The sequence below is a fragment of the Prionailurus bengalensis genome, chromosome C1 (assembly GCF_016509475.1).
Source record: "Prionailurus bengalensis isolate Pbe53 chromosome C1, Fcat_Pben_1.1_paternal_pri, whole genome shotgun sequence".
In the NCBI taxonomy this organism is placed as follows: domain Eukaryota; kingdom Metazoa; phylum Chordata; class Mammalia; order Carnivora; family Felidae; genus Prionailurus; species Prionailurus bengalensis.
Genome location: NC_057345.1, coordinates 159,824,742 through 159,843,673, shown reverse-complemented (window position 1 = coordinate 159,843,673; position 18,932 = coordinate 159,824,742). Strand labels below are relative to the sequence as shown.

The window sequence follows — 18,932 nt, the reverse complement described above, 5'->3', positions numbered from 1 at the left end:
AATGACAGCATCACCCGACTCACTGTAGACACACTGGGAGTTGGGACTAGGGCCAGCTCTGCTTCCAAATGGGCAGTTCCTGTCATATACTCATGGGTTTGTATGGGGGCAAGAGGAGGGTCCTTATCTCTTAGGAGTGTGTCTATTAACAAAGAAGTTGTGACCATGAATATTCATGGCAGAGTCCTTCAAACAGATACAGTAGTAGTAGCAAGGATTTACTGAAAATCAGTCTTGATTCTCTCTCAATTCCCCATACAATCATCATTCAATCACTTAGCTAAACTTCCAAATGATTGATCTCATGGGTAGCTCTTTTGAGTAGAAATTTTTAATTCTTGAGCTACACGGGAAAGCAAAGTGCTTTTTTGGGATTTTTTTTCTTTGTTAGCAACCAGCAAAAATCAATTGTTTACTATGAACTGTTCTGAGCACTTTACATTGATTCCCTGCTCACAACAATTCTGTGAAACTGATAGTTTTCACATCTCCATTTTAGAGGGTGAAGCTAAAGCACAGACATTAAGTAACTTCATCAAGTTGATACAGCTTAAAGGTAGTAATGGTAGTATTTAAACCCACAGAGACTGACTGTAGAACACTCAGCTGTGGTAAACTGATTGCAGAAATAGACCAGTTTTCTACCCCTTTCTGTATCTATGCTTGGAACCCTGTCACCAATGTGAGACCAGCCCCGGCTAGCCTACCAGGGGATGAGAAACCACATGGAACAGAGCCAAGTCATCCTAGCCAACGTCATCCTAGACCAGCCAGCCCCCAGCCAAATCCCCAGCTGACCACAGATGCATGAGTGAGCCCAGCCAAGATCCACAGAACCACCCTGAGACCCAACAGAGTCGTGAAAAATAATAAATGATTATGGTTTTAAGCAACTAAGTTTGGGGGTGTTTTGCTACTTACCAGTAGATAACGGATACACCAATGCTTAACCACTACACTCTATTTTCTTTCACTAGTTTCATCTGACTCTAGGATTCTCCCAGAATGGATAGCTTCAGCTATGAAAAGCCTTCCTCCAGACTACCACCTTACCTCTCTTCATCCTTGTGTTGCCCCACTATGCCAACCTATGAAAGCAGTTTATAAATATTCCTCACCTTTACTCCCCCGTTTTTTTCTGGAATCAAGAGGAAACTAGGGTATTTCAAACCCTTTGGTACTATTTAGAGCTCTGTTTCGTTGTCTCTCCTCTTTGCCCATCTCGCCATCATTTAGGAGCTAAGTTGGAATTAGCCAAAGTGAGTGGTGCCAAAATAATGAAATCAGGGTAATGAGGGGAAAAGCACAGGTAGTGCTGTAAATTAACACGTCTCATTCTCTGGCCTTTCCCTTCTCTCAGGATGGGCTTCTTACTCAACATGGATGGGGAGTGGCAGGCAGTCCCTGAAGGCACACTCCTCCTTTGCCACCTGATCCCCAAATGAAAACCTGCAAAGCTGAACTCTTCCTGCCTGCCAGGATTCAGGGGGCAGCAAGCTGCACCTCCACAGGAACTAACAGCCCCAGCTGCTCAACTCAAATTAAAAAAGAGTTCAGAAACATGTTCCACAGGGTGGAGGCCTTCTGGGGCATTTCTTCCAGCTGCCTCCAGCTACTGTGTTCCCAAGGAAATGAAGAGGCTACTCCAGGGAGAGAAGGGGCACCCCTAAAGCATCCTGAGGAATAGGGACCACAATCCCCTTAAAAATGGGACTAGAAATCTCCCAAAGAAAGAAAAACATTCATAAAAGACTATTGTTTTTCTACTGGAGTATTTCAAAACTTTTTTTTTTCCTGTTAGGAACTCAATAAATGCTAAATGATGCTAATTCTTCTAGCTCTTCTTGCTTTATGAGGGAAGCTGGGATTGTGAGGGTTCTTTGCTCAAAAGGCCAATAGCTAAGCGACCTGGGTTGGTGAAGAGAAACCAAAATTCCCCGGGGGCAGATCTAGCCTTACTGTGCCATTAAACACCCAACCCCCTCACTCATTACACTTCAACAACAATAGTTTAGTTTTAATTTCTTTTCCATATATTTCACAGCCCTAAGGGAAAATGTCCTGTGACAATTCTGTAATAGTAAGACAATTACTGGTGACTCAGGGCTCCCTGCTGCCTCTGCATCCTCTCACAGCTGAGGAGCAGGCTTCCCATGTAGGAACAATTTGGTTCCTGAATTAGTAAAGTCAGAATACAAAGAATCTTTACCTTTAAAAAATGATAGAAATGCAGATGCAATTTGATGAAAATTCAGTGCAAGGATTCTGTTTCAGAACAAGAGTCAATGGTAGGCATTGGGTCCCTGAAGAAACCTTTCAATTAAACTCACAAATGTTTCAACTTACCCTTTCTAAGCGCACCACCCACATCATTCAAGAACCCTGAGAGTATCTTTTTTGATTTTTCCTCCTTGTTCCTCTTTTCTTTACTATCCAACTTCTGCCATTTTCACCTTTGACAATGAATAAGGAAAGCACAGGAAAACTGTTCTTCTTGAGAGAGGAAAAAAAAAAAAAAAACAAACCCTGCCTTACAACTCAAGCACTCAAAACAAGCCTAATTCAAAGTGAACAGTTAGAGATGTCCTAGGTTAAAGGGCATAGCCATCCCCAAATACCCAACAGACTGTTCCAAAACATTTCTGTGAATGGGTAGTTCAGAGCTTGGAAAGCTTTTTTCCCATAAGCATAAAGTTCTAGAGACAGGCTAAGTCCTCAGACTCGACCATAAAACTCTAGTTGGCCACAAGAGTCTAATAACGCACCCAAAGTGAGAACTTTAGGTGTTACATTGCCTCCTCTTAAATAACCATTTAAAATAGTTTCCATGAGAGAATGCACAAGAGGATGCCAGAAACAGATTTCTATTTACCCCAGAACCAAAGTGAGCTTTTCCAATCAAAAAAATAAGAGGAAGGTGAAGGGGGAGGAGATTCTGGCTATACCAGAAATAGCCCTGATGTGGCAGACGCAAGTTTTCCAAGAAGGGTAGGATGGGACAGGAACTTCTGGGTACAATAATCATAACCTGAAATGCCTCTCCAGTTTTATGTAACATATGTTCTACAATTCTTTAGTTCAAACACTTAAGTTCCAAATTAGGAACTAGAAGGCAGCTGCTCAAAAGGGAGTTTGGAAAAGGAAGGGATTTTTGGTTTTGGGGTCATATATAAATCAATGAGCCAAGCAAGACCTATATTCACCTGTGATGACACTTTTGATTTCTATTCTTCGGTTCTGTGGCTGACACAATCGCTGATGTTAATAAGATTCTCTCAGGTTTATAGTGTCCGTTTAAATTGGGAGCAGGAAGAAGGATGCTGGATTATAAGCTTCTTAAAGACTGAGATGTCCTATTTATTTCTGTATACTCCAGTCCCCTTAGTGCTTAATTCATAATTCATTGACAAATAAATATAACTGAAGAGGGGCTTTAACTTTTCAATGTATAGTTGATCCTTGAACAACATGGGTTTGAACTGCATGTGTCTACTTACATGCAGATTTTCTTTGATAAACACAGTTCAGTACTGTAAATGTACTTTCTCTTCCTTGGTTTTCTTAATAACATTTTCTTTTCTCTTGTTTAATTTAGTGTAAGAATACGATATATATTGTCAAATTGGTTTCCATACAACACCCAGTGCTCATCCCAACAGGTGCCAATTTGACAATAAATTTCATATTAAAAAATAACAATAAAATTTTTTTAAAAAAGAAAGAAAACAAGGGATTACATGCAGAAAGAAAAAGGAGAGACAGACTTGTTAACTACAGAGAATAAATGAAGAGAGGTGGGAAGGGGATGGGCTAAATGGGTGATAGGTATGAAGCAGGACACTTGTTCAGATGAGCACTGGGTGTTGTATGTAAGTATTTAATCACTATATTTTACAACTGAATCTAATATTACCCTGTATGTTAACTAGCTGGAATTCAAATAAGTTCTTAAACATGTGAAAAAAATATAATATATAATACATATAACATATAGAATATGTGTTCATCAACTATTTATGTTATCTGTAAGGCTTCCAGTCAGAAGTAGGCTATTAGTAGTCACATTTTGGGAGACTCAAAAGTTAAACACAGATTTTCAACTGCGTGGAGGGGTTGATACCACTAACCCCCATGCTGTCCAATGGTCAACTATAGCTGCAAAACATATGGGCTTTGGAGTCAAAGTTCTCAGATTCAAACCATTTTCCTCCATAGGTGCATAACCAAGGGCTTCTAGTTTTCTCCTCCAGAAAAAAGGGTGGTGATAGAATCCACCTCAGGGTCATTGCATTGATGCATTTATATTTGGGAAACACACAGCACTGTGCCTGCCGCACAGTTAGCAATCAATAAATCTAAGCTATTATTATTTTTCCATCATCATTTAGCTAGCTATCCTGTATTCTGCCCCAAATTAGTTTCTCAGGGAATTTAGAAAACATGAAAGTTGATGGTATAGCAGGTTGAACTGTGGCCCCCAGAAGATATGTCCACTTGGAACCTGAGAATGTGATCTCATTTGAGATAAGGGGCTTTTGCAGACGTAATTAAGGATCTTGAGATGAGATCATTCTGGATTAGGACGGGTTTTTCTTTTTTTTTTTTTTAATTTTTTTTTTCAACGTTTATTTATTTTTTTGGGACAGAGAGAGACAGAGCATGAACGGGGGAGGGGCAGAGAGAGAGGGAGACACAGAATCGGAAACAGGCTCCAGGCTCTGAGCCATCAGCCCAGAGCCTGACGCGGGGCTCGAACTCACGGACCGCGAGATCGTGACCTGGCTGAAGTCGGACGCTTAACCGACTGCGCCACCCAGGCGCCCCATAGGACGGGTTTTTCTAAAAACAGTAACAATGTTCTTATAGGACAAGACAAAAAAGAACACACAGAGAGACAGGGAAGAAAGCCACACAAAAGTGGAGGCAGAGACTGGGGTTGTGCTGCCACAAACCAAAGACGACCGGAAGTAACCAGACCTTGGAAGGGGCAAGGAGGGATTGTCCTCTAGAGCCTTCAGAGGGATCGTGGCTCTGCCAACATCTTGACTTCAGACTTCTGGTCTCTAGAACAATACATCTGTCTTATTTTAAGCCACCAAATTTGTGGTAATTTGTTGTGGCAGCCTTAGGAAACTAATGTACCGTTTGGGTACAGCTTGGAACAACCTAAGTTTGGTGACAAAAGCAAGCCCAAATGTGAACTGGAAATTATCATGAGTTCTCCTTTTTGCAGTGTACTGCAGGGAAACTTCTCTTTAGAAAGGGAAAACCACTGGCTTTAGGAACTGGAATGTTCAGGCCATTCTGGCCCATCCACTCCCAGCCAAAGACATTTCTGCTGGGAAAGCTGAAAACATTCTACACTTATCCACAAGGAATGAAGTGGCAGTACTATGCAATGTGTGGCAAGAGTCAGCCTCTATCTGGCCCCAAATAAATGGGCGGGCAACACAGCTCTTAGCCCTTGTCCAACAGACACAGCCACACTGGTCCCCACTGCCTTCCTGACTCCCATCTATGAAGGTCAAAGGGGTCATGAGGCAAAGATTCCAAGCTAAGGAAAGATACCTAGTTGCCAAGAGAGAAATATAATTGTATATTTCTCCTAACTCTATGGGTTCTTGCAATTACATCTATGAAATGGATCTCTCTTTAAATGAAAAAAATATATCCAGGTCATCAGCAAGATCCTTCTAATAAGCCTTTGACATTTTAAAGGAGTCCTCAGGAGAGGGTCATCAGAGAGATGTTGTCAAATCCACTGATGCCCAAAGTAATGGTTTTCATTCTTTTCCTCTCTTCTAACTCCTAGAGAAAAATAGCAGCAGACAGAGCAGTGACTGTCAGAGAGGGGTGACTTTTTTGGAGCAAAGGCGTTAGACAAGATGACACATGCTGACGGGTTCTGCAAATAGTGGATGCTGTCACAATCAGCAGATAATTTCTGTGTGTTTGCAATGTAGGAAAGACTGTGAGTCACGCAGCATTTCAAAGACAGGTCACGATTACTCCATGTGTCATCTTCTAACGTGAAGGTCAAAAGAAAGGAGAAGGTGCCTCCAGAAGAAATGGAGGCAGAGGGGGGAAAAGTAAGGAGCCCTGTGTGCAGGCAAGTCAACCACATCCAGGCAGGTCTTGCTTCATGCTTTCTGACAGTGTCCAGGGAACCTGTGTAATTATCTGCCTGTTGACACCTGAGGCTCTCATCTCACATGTAACCAGCACTTCATTCTTTCCTAAGTCCTTCAGAACCTGTGAAAGTTGTATCTTCCCTGACTCAGTAAAGGTCTTCTTTTCTTCCCTTACTTGGTACTTATTTCCAGTAAGGAAGGTTGCAGGGAAGAGGAGAGTTAGGAGGGCCAAAGAAGGAAGCCACATACAATGTTCTGGATCCTAGAATACTCTGAAATGGACTTCATTGTTTAACTAGAGGGAATTCCAGAACAGCAAAGACACTCATAACCAAATAGGAAAAAAACCAGAAGCCAAATGGATTAAACAGATTTTTGTCATTACTTGTCACTTTCTCTTCTCCATCAGGAAAGAAAATGCTGAAAGAATGAGAAAATGAGAGAGGGAGAGAGAGAGTACCCCGTGAAACACACAGGTAAATAATTTGAGTGCCCAGTTAAAATATGTAAATGCTTAATTTTTCCCTCTCCATCAAAGAGTTTTTCTGAGGAAATGCATATTTTTAGCACTCAAAATTAAGATAGTATGAACACATATGCGCACACACACACACACACACACACACATACTTGCTTGGTCAATCCACAATACTTCGTAACAGCAATGCATAATTCTAATTGACAGGGTAATTTTTTTTTTATTTTTTTAAATGTTTGTTTATTTTTGAGAGAGAGAGACAGAACACCAGCAGGGGAGGGGCAGAGAGAGACTGAGACAGAATATGAAGCAGGATCCAGGCTCTGAGCTGTCAGCACAGAGCCCAACGCAGGGCTCGAACCCATGAACATGAATGGTGAGATCATGACCTGGGCAGAAGTCAGACGCTCAACCAACTGAGCCACCCAGGCACCCCTTGAAAGGGTAATTTTTAAGTAAATAACTTGGGGAGTATAAGATGCTGTGCAGTATATGCAAATATGCTACATTTAAAAAAAAAATCCATCCTTCCTGCACAGGAACGTCAAGTTGGTTGTTAAGGTTGGGACAGTGGCAAGTATTCAGCACACAGAATCTCAATGAGGATCTGCTGACTGACTATTGTTGACATTTCCCAGTTTGATCTGATTCATCACTTGTGCAGGAACCAAGAGATGGTAAAAGGGCAGGAGATTACATTAAAAGGAGAAAAAGAAAGCTTCAACGTATGTTAGGGTAAGAATCCTTGTTTCCCCTAAGATCCTTTTCTAGCAATTGTCCTGTTCCTGGGATTCACCCTGTCCAGAAGCAGGCAGTGGGGGGGAGGGAGCTTGGTTATTTGTATTTCAAAGGTCTGGGAGCTTCTCCCAAGATGGAAGAAGTGAAGTACTGAGATTATTAGAGATCAGAGACTTTGCTAGGCACAGAAGCAAGCCCAGAGGAGTCATTGGAGATGAACAGTCTATTTAAACACACACACACACACACACACACACACACACACACACACACACTTTCTAAGCTGCCTCACATTTATCACCGTATGAAATTTTTGAACAGGTGGCCTGTACACAAACACATACTTTAAAAAAGAAAAAAAATATATACCCAAGTAGATGATGTCTTATCAGAAGTACATATATCTTGCTAATCAGAAGCCACACCTTAATTCTGATCTTTGGGAAATTATGTGGCCACAGTAAATAAATGGTGAAAAGTTAATGATTTGTAAAAAATCAAAGCATACACACATACCATCCCAGACACCATTTCTCATTTTCTGACATATTACTGCATACAACAGTGCTTTTGGTCCTGCATTCATACTTTGTTTTAAATGATCACCAGACTATATTAATTTTAAAAGCCAGGAGCTTTGTCTGTTCTTCCAATCGTCTGGACTTGTGTTTGTACTTTGGAAAAAGCAAAAAGACCAATCCTGACTTGGGTGGGAATCATTTTTGGAATAATGGTGGGTAGTGGTTCACATCTGGATTAGGTATAAAACGATAACATTACGATGATGAACACCACAGGCTTCATCTGCATTTAAATAGACCTAATCAGAAATGCAAATTGCAATCAGGAGAGATTTTTAAAGGCTGTGTGATTGTGCAGATAAGGAAAGGTTAACACTTGCACTGTTAAAGTAGTTAAACAGCTCCAAGCCGGCCCAGAGCCTTCCTTTGAAAGAGAAATGTGGAGGGTACAAATCTCTTAATCTGCAACCCAGCCAGGACAGAGCTCACCCGATTGCTTCCTTTTCGGTAACTAGAAGCTTAAGCGGCCAAACAGCAGTCCAATTCTGATGAAAGACAAACAACCAAATCTCTAGTACAAACCCCTAATGAATACATACAATAGAAAATATACTGGCATTTAAATACCCTCCAAACAGACCTCTTTCAGCACAATGTCCCATTGAGATGGAAATCAGGGGATGGAGAGTAAGTCTTATAACTGATTCACTTAGCTGATGTTTTTTAGTGCTTCTCTGGGTGTATACGAAAATATAATACACATTTCTTATCTCCAAATTTTCCTGAATACTCGAGAAAGATTCCAATAAACAAACAGAATGACCAGATGTGATTATATAATTAAAAAGAGAAAATCAGCATTTAGAGAGATTATTTAATCCAAAATTGTATTTTTAGTCCTCTTGTGCAAAGCACAATAAATGAGTATCTCAGAAAAATCAGAGTACTGAAAATCTGCAATGGTTACAATATAGTCCTATTATTCTTTGGGATATGCTTTCAGGAACAGTCATCTTTCTTCCCCCACTCCCCCCCTTTTTTTCCCCAAAAGAAATACATTTTACAATTATGCTTTCTTAGGTTTGGCCAGAAATTGTTTACGAACTACTTATTATCCCTCTTAACCAGACTCTTTCACAAAGAACTAATAAGCCAAGAGCGCCATCTTGTGTCCTACCTTGGAATCTTAAAAAGCGTTTTCACAGGATGCATGTCAAAGAGGGGAGGGTCTCCATCCCCCAGTTCAATAGCAGTGATCCCCAAGGACCAGACGTCACAGCGAGCGTCATAGGAAGAGTCATACTGCTGCTCACAAGCAATGACCTATCAGACAAAACAAGACACATCAACCCCACTGCCACCTCAGATGTCCTAAAAGACCCTCAGCCGATCTTAGCCCCCTTCTTAGTTCCCTTATTTACACTGATATTGAATTCCAGAGATAATAAGGTATGTGTTACCTAGACTTTATTTGTGTGTGATTAATTTATCATCTGGTATGTTCGTTAGCCTTTAAAAATGTGTCATTTCAGTACAATAAACATACACTGAATCCTCTAGGTACAAGTGCAAGGAAAGAACAGTGCAAGGGAAGACACAAGAGTGGACACCTTACTGAGCCCACTCTGACATCCCTTAAGGCTTTGTCTGCATCCCTCACCTCACTGCCAGCTGCTGAATTCAACAATGAGGAACAGTTGTTCACGAAGATGCTTGTTACCTGCACAAAATCCCCAGGAGTGTGGCCAATTGAGCAGAAAGATGTTGGAAGACTGGAAGACTGATGTGGTTAACCTAAAATAGAAACCACTCCTTCCCATCCCTTTTTTCCAGGAACATCTGCCCCCACCTCAAACCCCAACAACTGGTTTGTATTTCAGCAGCAGGTGCTATGTCAGTGACTGGCCTGACTGGATACAAGAGCAGCAGAACCAGAAAATGCCCCTGGGTTTGTCACCTGGTTGGAGACCAGGGAACCTTGTGAGGAAGTCTCTATCTTTGAGTCAAACATGAAAAGCTCCTCTACTCAGACTCAGAGGCTATCACAATGGGGTTGGAAGAAGGTTGGGGTAGGCGAGAGAATGAAAGAACCAGATGTCCCTACTATTTGACCCAGAGAATGGAAGAACCAAGCGTCCCTATTTGACCTGAAATCTGCCTTCTTAACCAAGGATGACCTTTGGCTATGGACAGACAGGTGGGAAACTTTGAGAGTCTGATGATGTACAGGTCCAAACAGCCTATGAGGTAGACAAGTGACATCACTGGAGAGCAGTGAGGGGCCAGAGCGACAGGCCTGCCTGCCCTGTTAGGCCCCCAGAAAGTATTTGGCTTTAACTCTGAGTGAGATGGGCCAACTGGTTGTGAAGAGCAGAGGGGTGATATTTGGCTAACATGTTAGCAGGATCACTCTGGTTGCTATGCTGACGATATACGTTGAAATGGGACATGAGTGGAAAAAGCAGAACCAGTTTAAAATGCTACTACAAGAATCCAAACTACAGATATTGACACAGTGAGAAATAATCACACTGATTACATAATTTTGAAAGTAGAGGCAACCAGATTGGCTGACTGGGGCTTATAAGAAAGAGGAATTAAGGACAAGTCCAGAGCTTTTGATATATGAGCAATTCCAGAATGGAACTGATATTTAATGAGACGGGGAAGACAGGAAGAGAAGCAGGTTTGAGCTGAAAGCAGGAGTTCCATTTAGGACATGTTAAGTCTGAGATCCCTGTGAGAATCCAGATGGAGAAGTTCATTTTAGCCAGGTAGGTCTTGTACCTGACTAATGACCTGGAGAATAAACGTGTGTTGTTTTAAGCCTCACACGTGCAATATTACTATGGCAATGACAGAAAATTAACACACTGCTCAGACCCACTTAATTGGACTTACAAGGCCAAACGTGCCTATTGTCTTGCCTGAGACCTGATGCTTTTGCTCCTGTAATTGCCCTCTACCCTCTCTTCTGGTTTCTGAACTGAAGAACGTTTTTCCATGTACCTGCAGCCCTGGCCTGATCCCAGCCCCATCTGATAGACTACCTGCCACAGAATATCCTGCCATACTTTTTACACATTATTTTCAAATGTGCATTCAAACTAAAGTTAAAATAATTCCAACTTCAGGACCAGAAGCCATTTCATTGCCCCACAAGACCTCACTTTCAACACCCCAATCAGGTGAGAAGTATCACTATTTTTAAAGATCTCCAGAGAAGGCTATTCAAACACCTTTCCTTTCAGAAATGACATCTCTAAACATGTGGGACAAACATAATTTTAAACCTATCAATCAGAGCAAATAGCTCACCATTCTTACATGTTCGTGTGAAGGAAAGAAAAATAAGACTGTCCTTCCCCAACAAAAGTTATAGTCAATTAAGATTTAAAGTGAACCGGGGCGCCTGGGTGGCGCAGTCGGTTAAGCGTCCGACTTCAGCCAGGTCACGATCTCGCGGTCCGGGACTTCGAGCCCCGCGTCGGGCTCTGGGCTGATGGCTCGGAGCCTGGAGCCTGTTTCCGATTCTGTGTCTCCCTCTCTCTCTGCCCCTCCCCCGTTCATGCTCTGTCTCTCTCTGTCCCAAAAATAAATAAACGTTGAAAAAAAAAATTAAAAGATTTAAAGTGAACCTACAATAATTAAATGACAAACCACGGCAACTCTAAATGGCCTAAGACAACGTGTACTAGTATGTCCAGTGAAGGATATGGGCTCCAAATGCTTGGGATATTAGAGGGAGATCATGCCAGGGAAGCAAGACAGCAAAAAGCGTCTAGTGCCCAAACTCCACATCTTCAAATATGTTGGAGCCTGAGCACAGCTTCAAATGAAGTTGGAGGAAATTCAAATCAACTTCTAGCCATCTTGGATGAGACACAAAAGGTAGTTCCAAGAACCCATCCAAATGTGGGAATGGAGACATCCTAACGTTTCTCGAATGCAGTCATAAAATATTCAAAACATTCATCTGGTTTCAATTTCTCTTTGCAGACAGACATTATCTTCAGTTCCATCTGATTGAAAAGTATCTTTTGGCCAAATCCTCTTCCCAAAACTCAGTAAGTAATGTGACAAATTCTTTAAGCTCAGCCTTCCAAAGAAGTTTACAGAAAATTTTGCTACTAAAATAATTCACAAATAATTACAGAGTGCCCACGAGCCAGTCATGGTACTAGGCCCCAGGGAGAGAAAGCTAAATTCACACCAAATTGAATCCTCATCATCACTCTGTGAGGTAGGTGCTATCATCACCTAGCACAGGTGTAGAAACTGAGGCACAGCATAGTTAAATAGCTTATCCATGGCCCACAGTGAGTCATTGTCAGGGCCAGAATTTGAACATAGAGAAGAGACCAGCAAACAAATCATTATAATATGATAAATGTGCTACATAATAAAGTTTATGTTCAAAGAATGGTTGAATTATCAGCTTCTGTACTCATATTGTGAATAAATTAACCAGGTTTCTTGAGACTTTTGTCACCTAAACTCCATCTTCTCAGAAGGAATCTCTTTTTCAGGACCAGTCCTTCAGAGGAGTGAAAGACCCTTATATGGGCCACATGTGTGATGGGATTTACAGATGCACTCTAAGAGGATGCAGCTCAACTAAGGTCAACACATCCTGGATCTGGATTCTTTATCTATCCAACACCAAAATCTACAACTATTTCTTTTTTTTTTTTTTCAACATTTATTTATTTTTTGGGACAGAGAGAGACAGAGCATGAACGGGGGAGGGGCAGAGAGAGGGAGACACAGAATCGGAAGCAGGTTCCAGGCTCTGAGCCATCAGCCCAGAGCCCGACACGGGGCTCGAACTCACGGACCGCGAGATAGTGACCTGGCTGAAGTGGGACGCTTAACCGACTGCGCCACCCAGGCGCCCCTCTACAACTATTTCTTAAGGAGAAGTAATCTCATTCTCCTTAGCATAGCATTCTCCTTGTTTCTAGGTAAAATAAAGCTGAATTAAGAATGCTTAGATGTCCCATTGGTCTTTGGTTTCCTTGCCCGGAGGAGAAGGCAACCTTTCAAAGAGCACTCTGAATCAGATGTTCCATCCTCCACTAAGGACAGTGGCAATGGCAAATAAGTATATGGTGCTCAGACCAAGTTTCCCAGGTTCTGTAAGTCATATTAAGGGGATGGAGAGAGACAGGGTGAGATGGCACTGACTCAGGCCAGGACCCCAAACACCTCATTCTTTCATACCTCTCCAACTCACCTCAGCCAGCCCAAGGAGGAGACCCACCAAGGCAAGTGTATATGCTCCTTTACCTGGAGCCTTTGCTTCAATCATAGCAGTATTAGTGATGTTGATAGGGAATAGGGAAGAGGGAAGATAGAATAATCGTAAGAGAGAGCTCGGGGAAAGACCTTAAGGACTTAATATGCACAGAGATTTAATATGGGTGGTTAGGAAAAGGGACACACCCAGGAAGACTGACATTTTGATCCTGGGTGATCAGGAGAATGATGGTGCCATCAGGGATGTCAAGAAGAGAAGTCAGTTTGGCAGGCAGTATAACAAGTTCAAACTGGGTCTGAGTTTTACCCCTCACCAGATGCAGAAAAATATCTTGTGCTCTTTGGAACTCACTTTCTTTTCACATGTAAATGCAATAAGAAAACAAAATTCTATTAAGATCAGAAGCACAATATACGAAAGGGTAACAATAAAATACAAGTTTTCAGTGACTACCTGAAGTTGTATAATGCAGTAAATATATCTTACATTTCAGAACCGAATAGATTTTAATCTCTCTATTGTTAGTTGCCAACAAACTAGTCACAATTTGTGGTTTTAATATACAGTTCTAAGTACCAGAAGCAGATACCAGGTTGTTTATCATGAACAAATATGTGTATTTATCTTAATCCAGTGTTGTGAATAGAAAACCTGCTAATAAATGTCAATTTTACAAAGTATAGATTCTCCAAAGTTGATTTTAAAGTCCCACAGCATGTTGGAGGTTGATATGAAGAGAATATGTCTTCTGGAATGTTCCATGAGACATATGTATGGGCTGTTACAAAATGCTTAGTGTACCCAGCAAAGGCTAAGAACATAGCATTAAATGAATCAAAATGGAGACAGAGTCCTAGCACAGTAATTGCTAGTGGCATAATCGCTCCAAGATTAAAATATTATCTCTCTGAGTCTCAATGAGTTTCAGTGGCATATAAATCCCTACATACTTCTGCATAGCCACTTTTAACAATCTTCAATTCTCTGACATATCAGTGAGTGTTTATACTGTTTCTGATTTTAATAAATAGTTTTATCCACTTGGTGTTAATCTACCATTAACCACATCATTTTTTTCTGTTTTAAAGGGGCTAGAGACTTGATGATCTCATCAAAGCGACCCTTGAAGTAAACAGAAGTAACCCAGGGTGAGGATTATAATCCTTATCTTTCTTCCCTCCCTGTCCACATCAATTTGTGGCACTCTTCAGAGAAGCTATGTTGAAAATCTTCAGATTGGAATTAGAAAATCTGAACTCTTGGAGCACCTGGATGGCTCATTCGGTTAAGTATCCTACTTTGGCTCAGGTCATGATCTTGTGGTCCTTGAGTTCGAGCCCCAAGTCAGGCTCTGTGATGACAGCTCAGAGCCTGGAACCTGCTTTGGATTCTGTCTCCCTCTCTCTCTGCCCGTTCCCCACTAGCATGTACACGTACACACGCTCTCTCTCTCTCTCAAAAATAAACGTTAAAAAATTAAAAAATTTTAAAAATAATAAAAGTCTGAATTCCATTATTTACTTCATTACTCCATTATTATAAATACAGCTGAGTGCCTTTGAGCAAGTCCCTTGAAAACTCTGAGCTGAGGCGTCCTTAGTTATAGGGCTCTCACTTTCTACAAAGCGGCAAGGTGGTAATGAATGATCTCTGCTATCCCTCCTGCTCTCATACTCTATGGCTTTACAATTTCCAAGTAAGTGATTCTGGGACTGTTTTCAAACAGAGAGGCTAACCTCTCCATGCAAATTAGCTAGAGTGAACAGTAGATTATTCTGGGGTGTGAACCAGAAGGCTGGAATTTTTTTGTCAGGAGATTTTATTGCCAATATTTTGTAAAAGGTCTTAAGGTCTACGAAAAGATGCTGGTTGCTGTGATAATGCCTATGTTAGGGAAGATGAGCTTCAGTGACAGAGCAATTGTTTGGATGCTGGTTAATGGAGCATGTCCAGTTTCCTACCTTGAAATGCAAACTTACAGCTCTTCTGGTACACTTAGACCACACTGCTGCTTATTTTAGGAAGAGGAAAAGCACTAACGTTTGGATTACTAACAATATCTATGCATTAGAAGCCACAGTGCCCAATGGCCATAGCTACTTTAGCCAGAGGTGGGCTTTAGTCTCCTAAATGTGGGTCATTACCACCTTGGCTGCTAAAAACTTTTCTTTCTGGAAGGGCATGAGAACTAGAAATAAGTTTTCACTAAGAGTTTAGTTCCACTGGTCTTTGGAGCAAAGGCTGCCAGTCAACCCTCTTTGTTAGGGCAGTATTCTTTAGCCTTCTTCAGGCTAACGAGTTCCAAAGTTCCAAACTCTCTAAATCTGCCTGTCACTCCTTCCACCCCACAGAGGGAGCACCTCCTCCACTCTCCTGAAGGAGTTTATGGGGTAAAACTGTACCCACCACTTGATAACACAACTGCTTTGACAAATATCATCTCCTTGTCCACCCTTAGGCATAGAGTTGGTTGATTTCCATTGAGGATGGCTGACCCTTTCTTCAGTTACCAGGGGAATGACAGAAAAAAACAACTGTCAGTAGCACCTGGATTGTGGGAAAGGTTTGTATTCCTGGTTGGTCAAAGAAAATCCCAGAGCCAGGCATCTTCATTGTGGTTCGCCATCCCCTCACTAGGTTACTTTAGCAAATTACCTAATCTCCCTGCACCTCTTCTTCCCATACAAACCAAGCAACCCCTTTCTCTGGGCCTTGTCTGAAGTACTGCTTATGAAAATGCTGGTTACCCACCGTTTTCTATGGCATCATAATGTTAGTTGTAGATATCACGGGGTCAATGATGCATGCATAACATCTATTTTATTTACTTCTTTAAAACTTTTTGCAGTCTCTAAAATGCCTAGAGGGAGCATGAATTATTTCTATAACAAAAAAGAGCAAATATTGTCTGGTTTTTTTTGTCTTGAAAATGTGAATAAGTACTGCAAAGTTTGCTTCAATTTTCAAGGGAGTCTTTCTTTCAGAGTATTTGCTGGCTATTGAGATTCTTCATCAACAAGTTGGCACGTTAAAGGAGTGTCTTGGTCAGAACACTAGGTTCCTGTGAGACTAATACAAGAAGAGTTAAATTCCTTTCCCAACAATATCCCTTTCTATTGTAACCATGAGGCTGGGGGCACTACTCTCACTTTCTCAGGCCATCACCATCCCATAAAATGCCCCATGATTAGAGTTTCATCTCAGCCTAGGCCAAAACTAGGACTTGCTGATAAAGCTTTGAAGATAGGAGTGAGATCCACTTTCTATCTCCTACAAAAAGACTTGGGCTTTAGAACCTGAGGGAACAGTCTCTCCTCATCTCAAGGTATTCATTATCTGAAAAGAACACCTGTATTAGATTAGATGTAAAGGGGATAAAAGACAGTAACACATGAGCTCCTGCATTCAGAAAACCTAGATTTTTCCAACAAGATATTTAACTTATACCATGTATCAAATTATATATCAAAGAGCTGCTGGGCTGAAATCTCTTTCAATAATGTGATTTTAACCAATACGCTTAAGTAAATAATATTACAGAAGCACCATCTAGCATAAGGAAAAAATATTCTACGCTCTTATAAAAAATAACTTACCAAACTTAAAAAAACAATAGATCCTATTCAGACGATCTCATTTTCCCACTAATATTTTAAAATGTCACCAAAAATACAGTTAGGTTCGCCTTATTTGTTCTAATTTCTCATCTTACTAGAACTGATTGTGTGATCTACAATTATAACCAAAGCTCTATATTAAAATTTCACTCAAGTACACAGGCAAAATGTTGTTATTTCAAGAGCTAAATTCAGCTTAGAAATCGGCAAGGCAAACAGACCTAAAGCTATTAATCCTTGGCTGACCTTGAGCCCAGAAATGCAGTAAACACACTGGCAAATAAGATGGGCTGAGAGGGAGGAAGGCAAATAGGTTTCCTAATTTTGCTTATGTAATTTATGCAGCATAATTGATACATGTTGTTGATCTTAAAGATTTCTAAAATAGAATTTATCTGGAATTAGAAATTTCAGTTATAAATATTCCAGTGGCAAATATTATTCATCAGCTTTACATACAAAAATCTTAAAGTGTTCCAAGCTGAGATACTAAATAAACAAATGAAGTCTCTTCCCTTGGATGAAATATAACTTCAATGGAGGATATATTTGAGATTTGCTTAAATTTTTTTTCCAATAAGGAGGTGGACTAGAAGAATTGAAATTGATGAGGTTGCTTTTTTTTTTTTTTTTGGTTCTTTTATAAAACTCAAGGCTAGCATTAAATCTATATTTTGTACACTGAGTAATTGCCAAAAATAAGTTAAATTATACTGTCCTTACAAAATTCAGGAAGGTCTTTAATTAAAATATGATGTTCTACAAGACTTTGCTCAGGATTGTAAAATTCAGCTTATGCCTTTAGAGAAATAAAACAAGGTTCAAATTAATGCCTGTACAACACTAACTTCCCACCATGGTAGTAGAGGATAGAGGGGGACTGGTTCTGGGTTTTATGCCAGCACACAACAATTTTTGCATTTAAATTGCCTAAAACCAAGGGGTGCCTGGGTGGCTCAGTCGGTTAAGCATCCGACTTCGGCTCAGGTCATGATCTCACGTTTCGTGAGTTTGAGTGCCGCAACAGGCTCTGTGCTGACAGCTCAGAGCCTGGAGCCTGCTTCAGATTCTGTGTCTCCCTCTCTCTCTGCCCCTCCCCCACTCACGCTCTGTCTCTGTCTCTGTCTCTCAAAAATAAATAAATGTTAAAAAAAAGAAATTTAATTCCCCAAAACCCCAGAAATGTGTCACTTATTCCTAATTATGTGATAAGCCCCATATTCAAACTCAGGACCGATATTCACAGAACTCCTTTATGAAAGATAAATCAGTGTGCCCCAATTTTTGTATGTGTCTTCAGTACTCAAAAGGTTCTGAATCCATGTGAGGACACAGCAAGAAGATGGCATCTATAAACCAGGAGGCTAGCCGGCCCTACCAGATACTGAATACGTTGACATGCTGATCTTGGACTTCCAGCCTCTAGAACTGTGAGAAATAAATGTCTGTTGTTTATTTAAAAAAAGAAAAAATGCTCTAAAGGAGCACATTTGCTTGGAAACCCAGGATAACCCCACTGCCCTCCTTTGTTCCAGCAGCTTCCCCTGCTGGATGGATGGATGCTTAGAAGGGATCTTAGGATTCATTCAGCCGCCTTGGAAACTGAGGTCCCAGAGTAGGGAGACCTACTGTCACACAGCTGGTTTGTGGCCACACCAGGAGCAAGCTCCATGGTTCCCTCACTAACTTCCCGACTGAGGCATCTCCTGAGAATTCTTACTAAACAGAGAACACTGGGTCATTGCCAAAGCCATTTCAGATAGCCACAGCCACAGTAACTTCCATACTGTGAACGCGTAAGCACACCTCCCACTCAAGCAGGTAGATTTACTGCCACCTCTTGCTTCCTTGCTGCCCCTTTCCTTTGCCAGCTAATGCTCCATTTCTGCCACAGTACAGTTAAGGAAATAAAGAGCAGCAGTTCTACAATTCAGTTCATTTTACTGCTTGTTAGGCCAGTGAGGAAACAGATTGAGAAAGGTGAAGAAACTTGCCCAAAGTCACACAGCTAGTAAGTAATAGAACTGAAGCATGAGCCCACAAATTTTATTTGATTTGAAGCAAATCGAACAGAATATCTGAATGCTCTAACGTTCATAAAGGCATATCTCTTTATTTGCAAGTAGTCTCTGGATTTTGTTATCTCACAGGCTGATATCACCATGCAAACCAGGATGCCCTTGGGAA

General features: G+C 41.0%; 1 protein-coding gene across 1 annotated transcript in view; it reads right to left on the bottom strand.

Moving 5' to 3' along the window:
* MYO3B (myosin IIIB) overlaps nucleotides 1-18,932 on the bottom strand; it is a 410,735-nt gene that overhangs the window by 350,730 nt on the left and 41,073 nt on the right. The window contains exon 7 of the mRNA XM_043573368.1: nucleotides 9,046-9,191. Coding sequence (XP_043429303.1) covers nucleotides 9,046-9,191 — 146 coding nt within the window. The remainder of the gene's footprint in view (nucleotides 1-9,045; nucleotides 9,192-18,932) is intronic.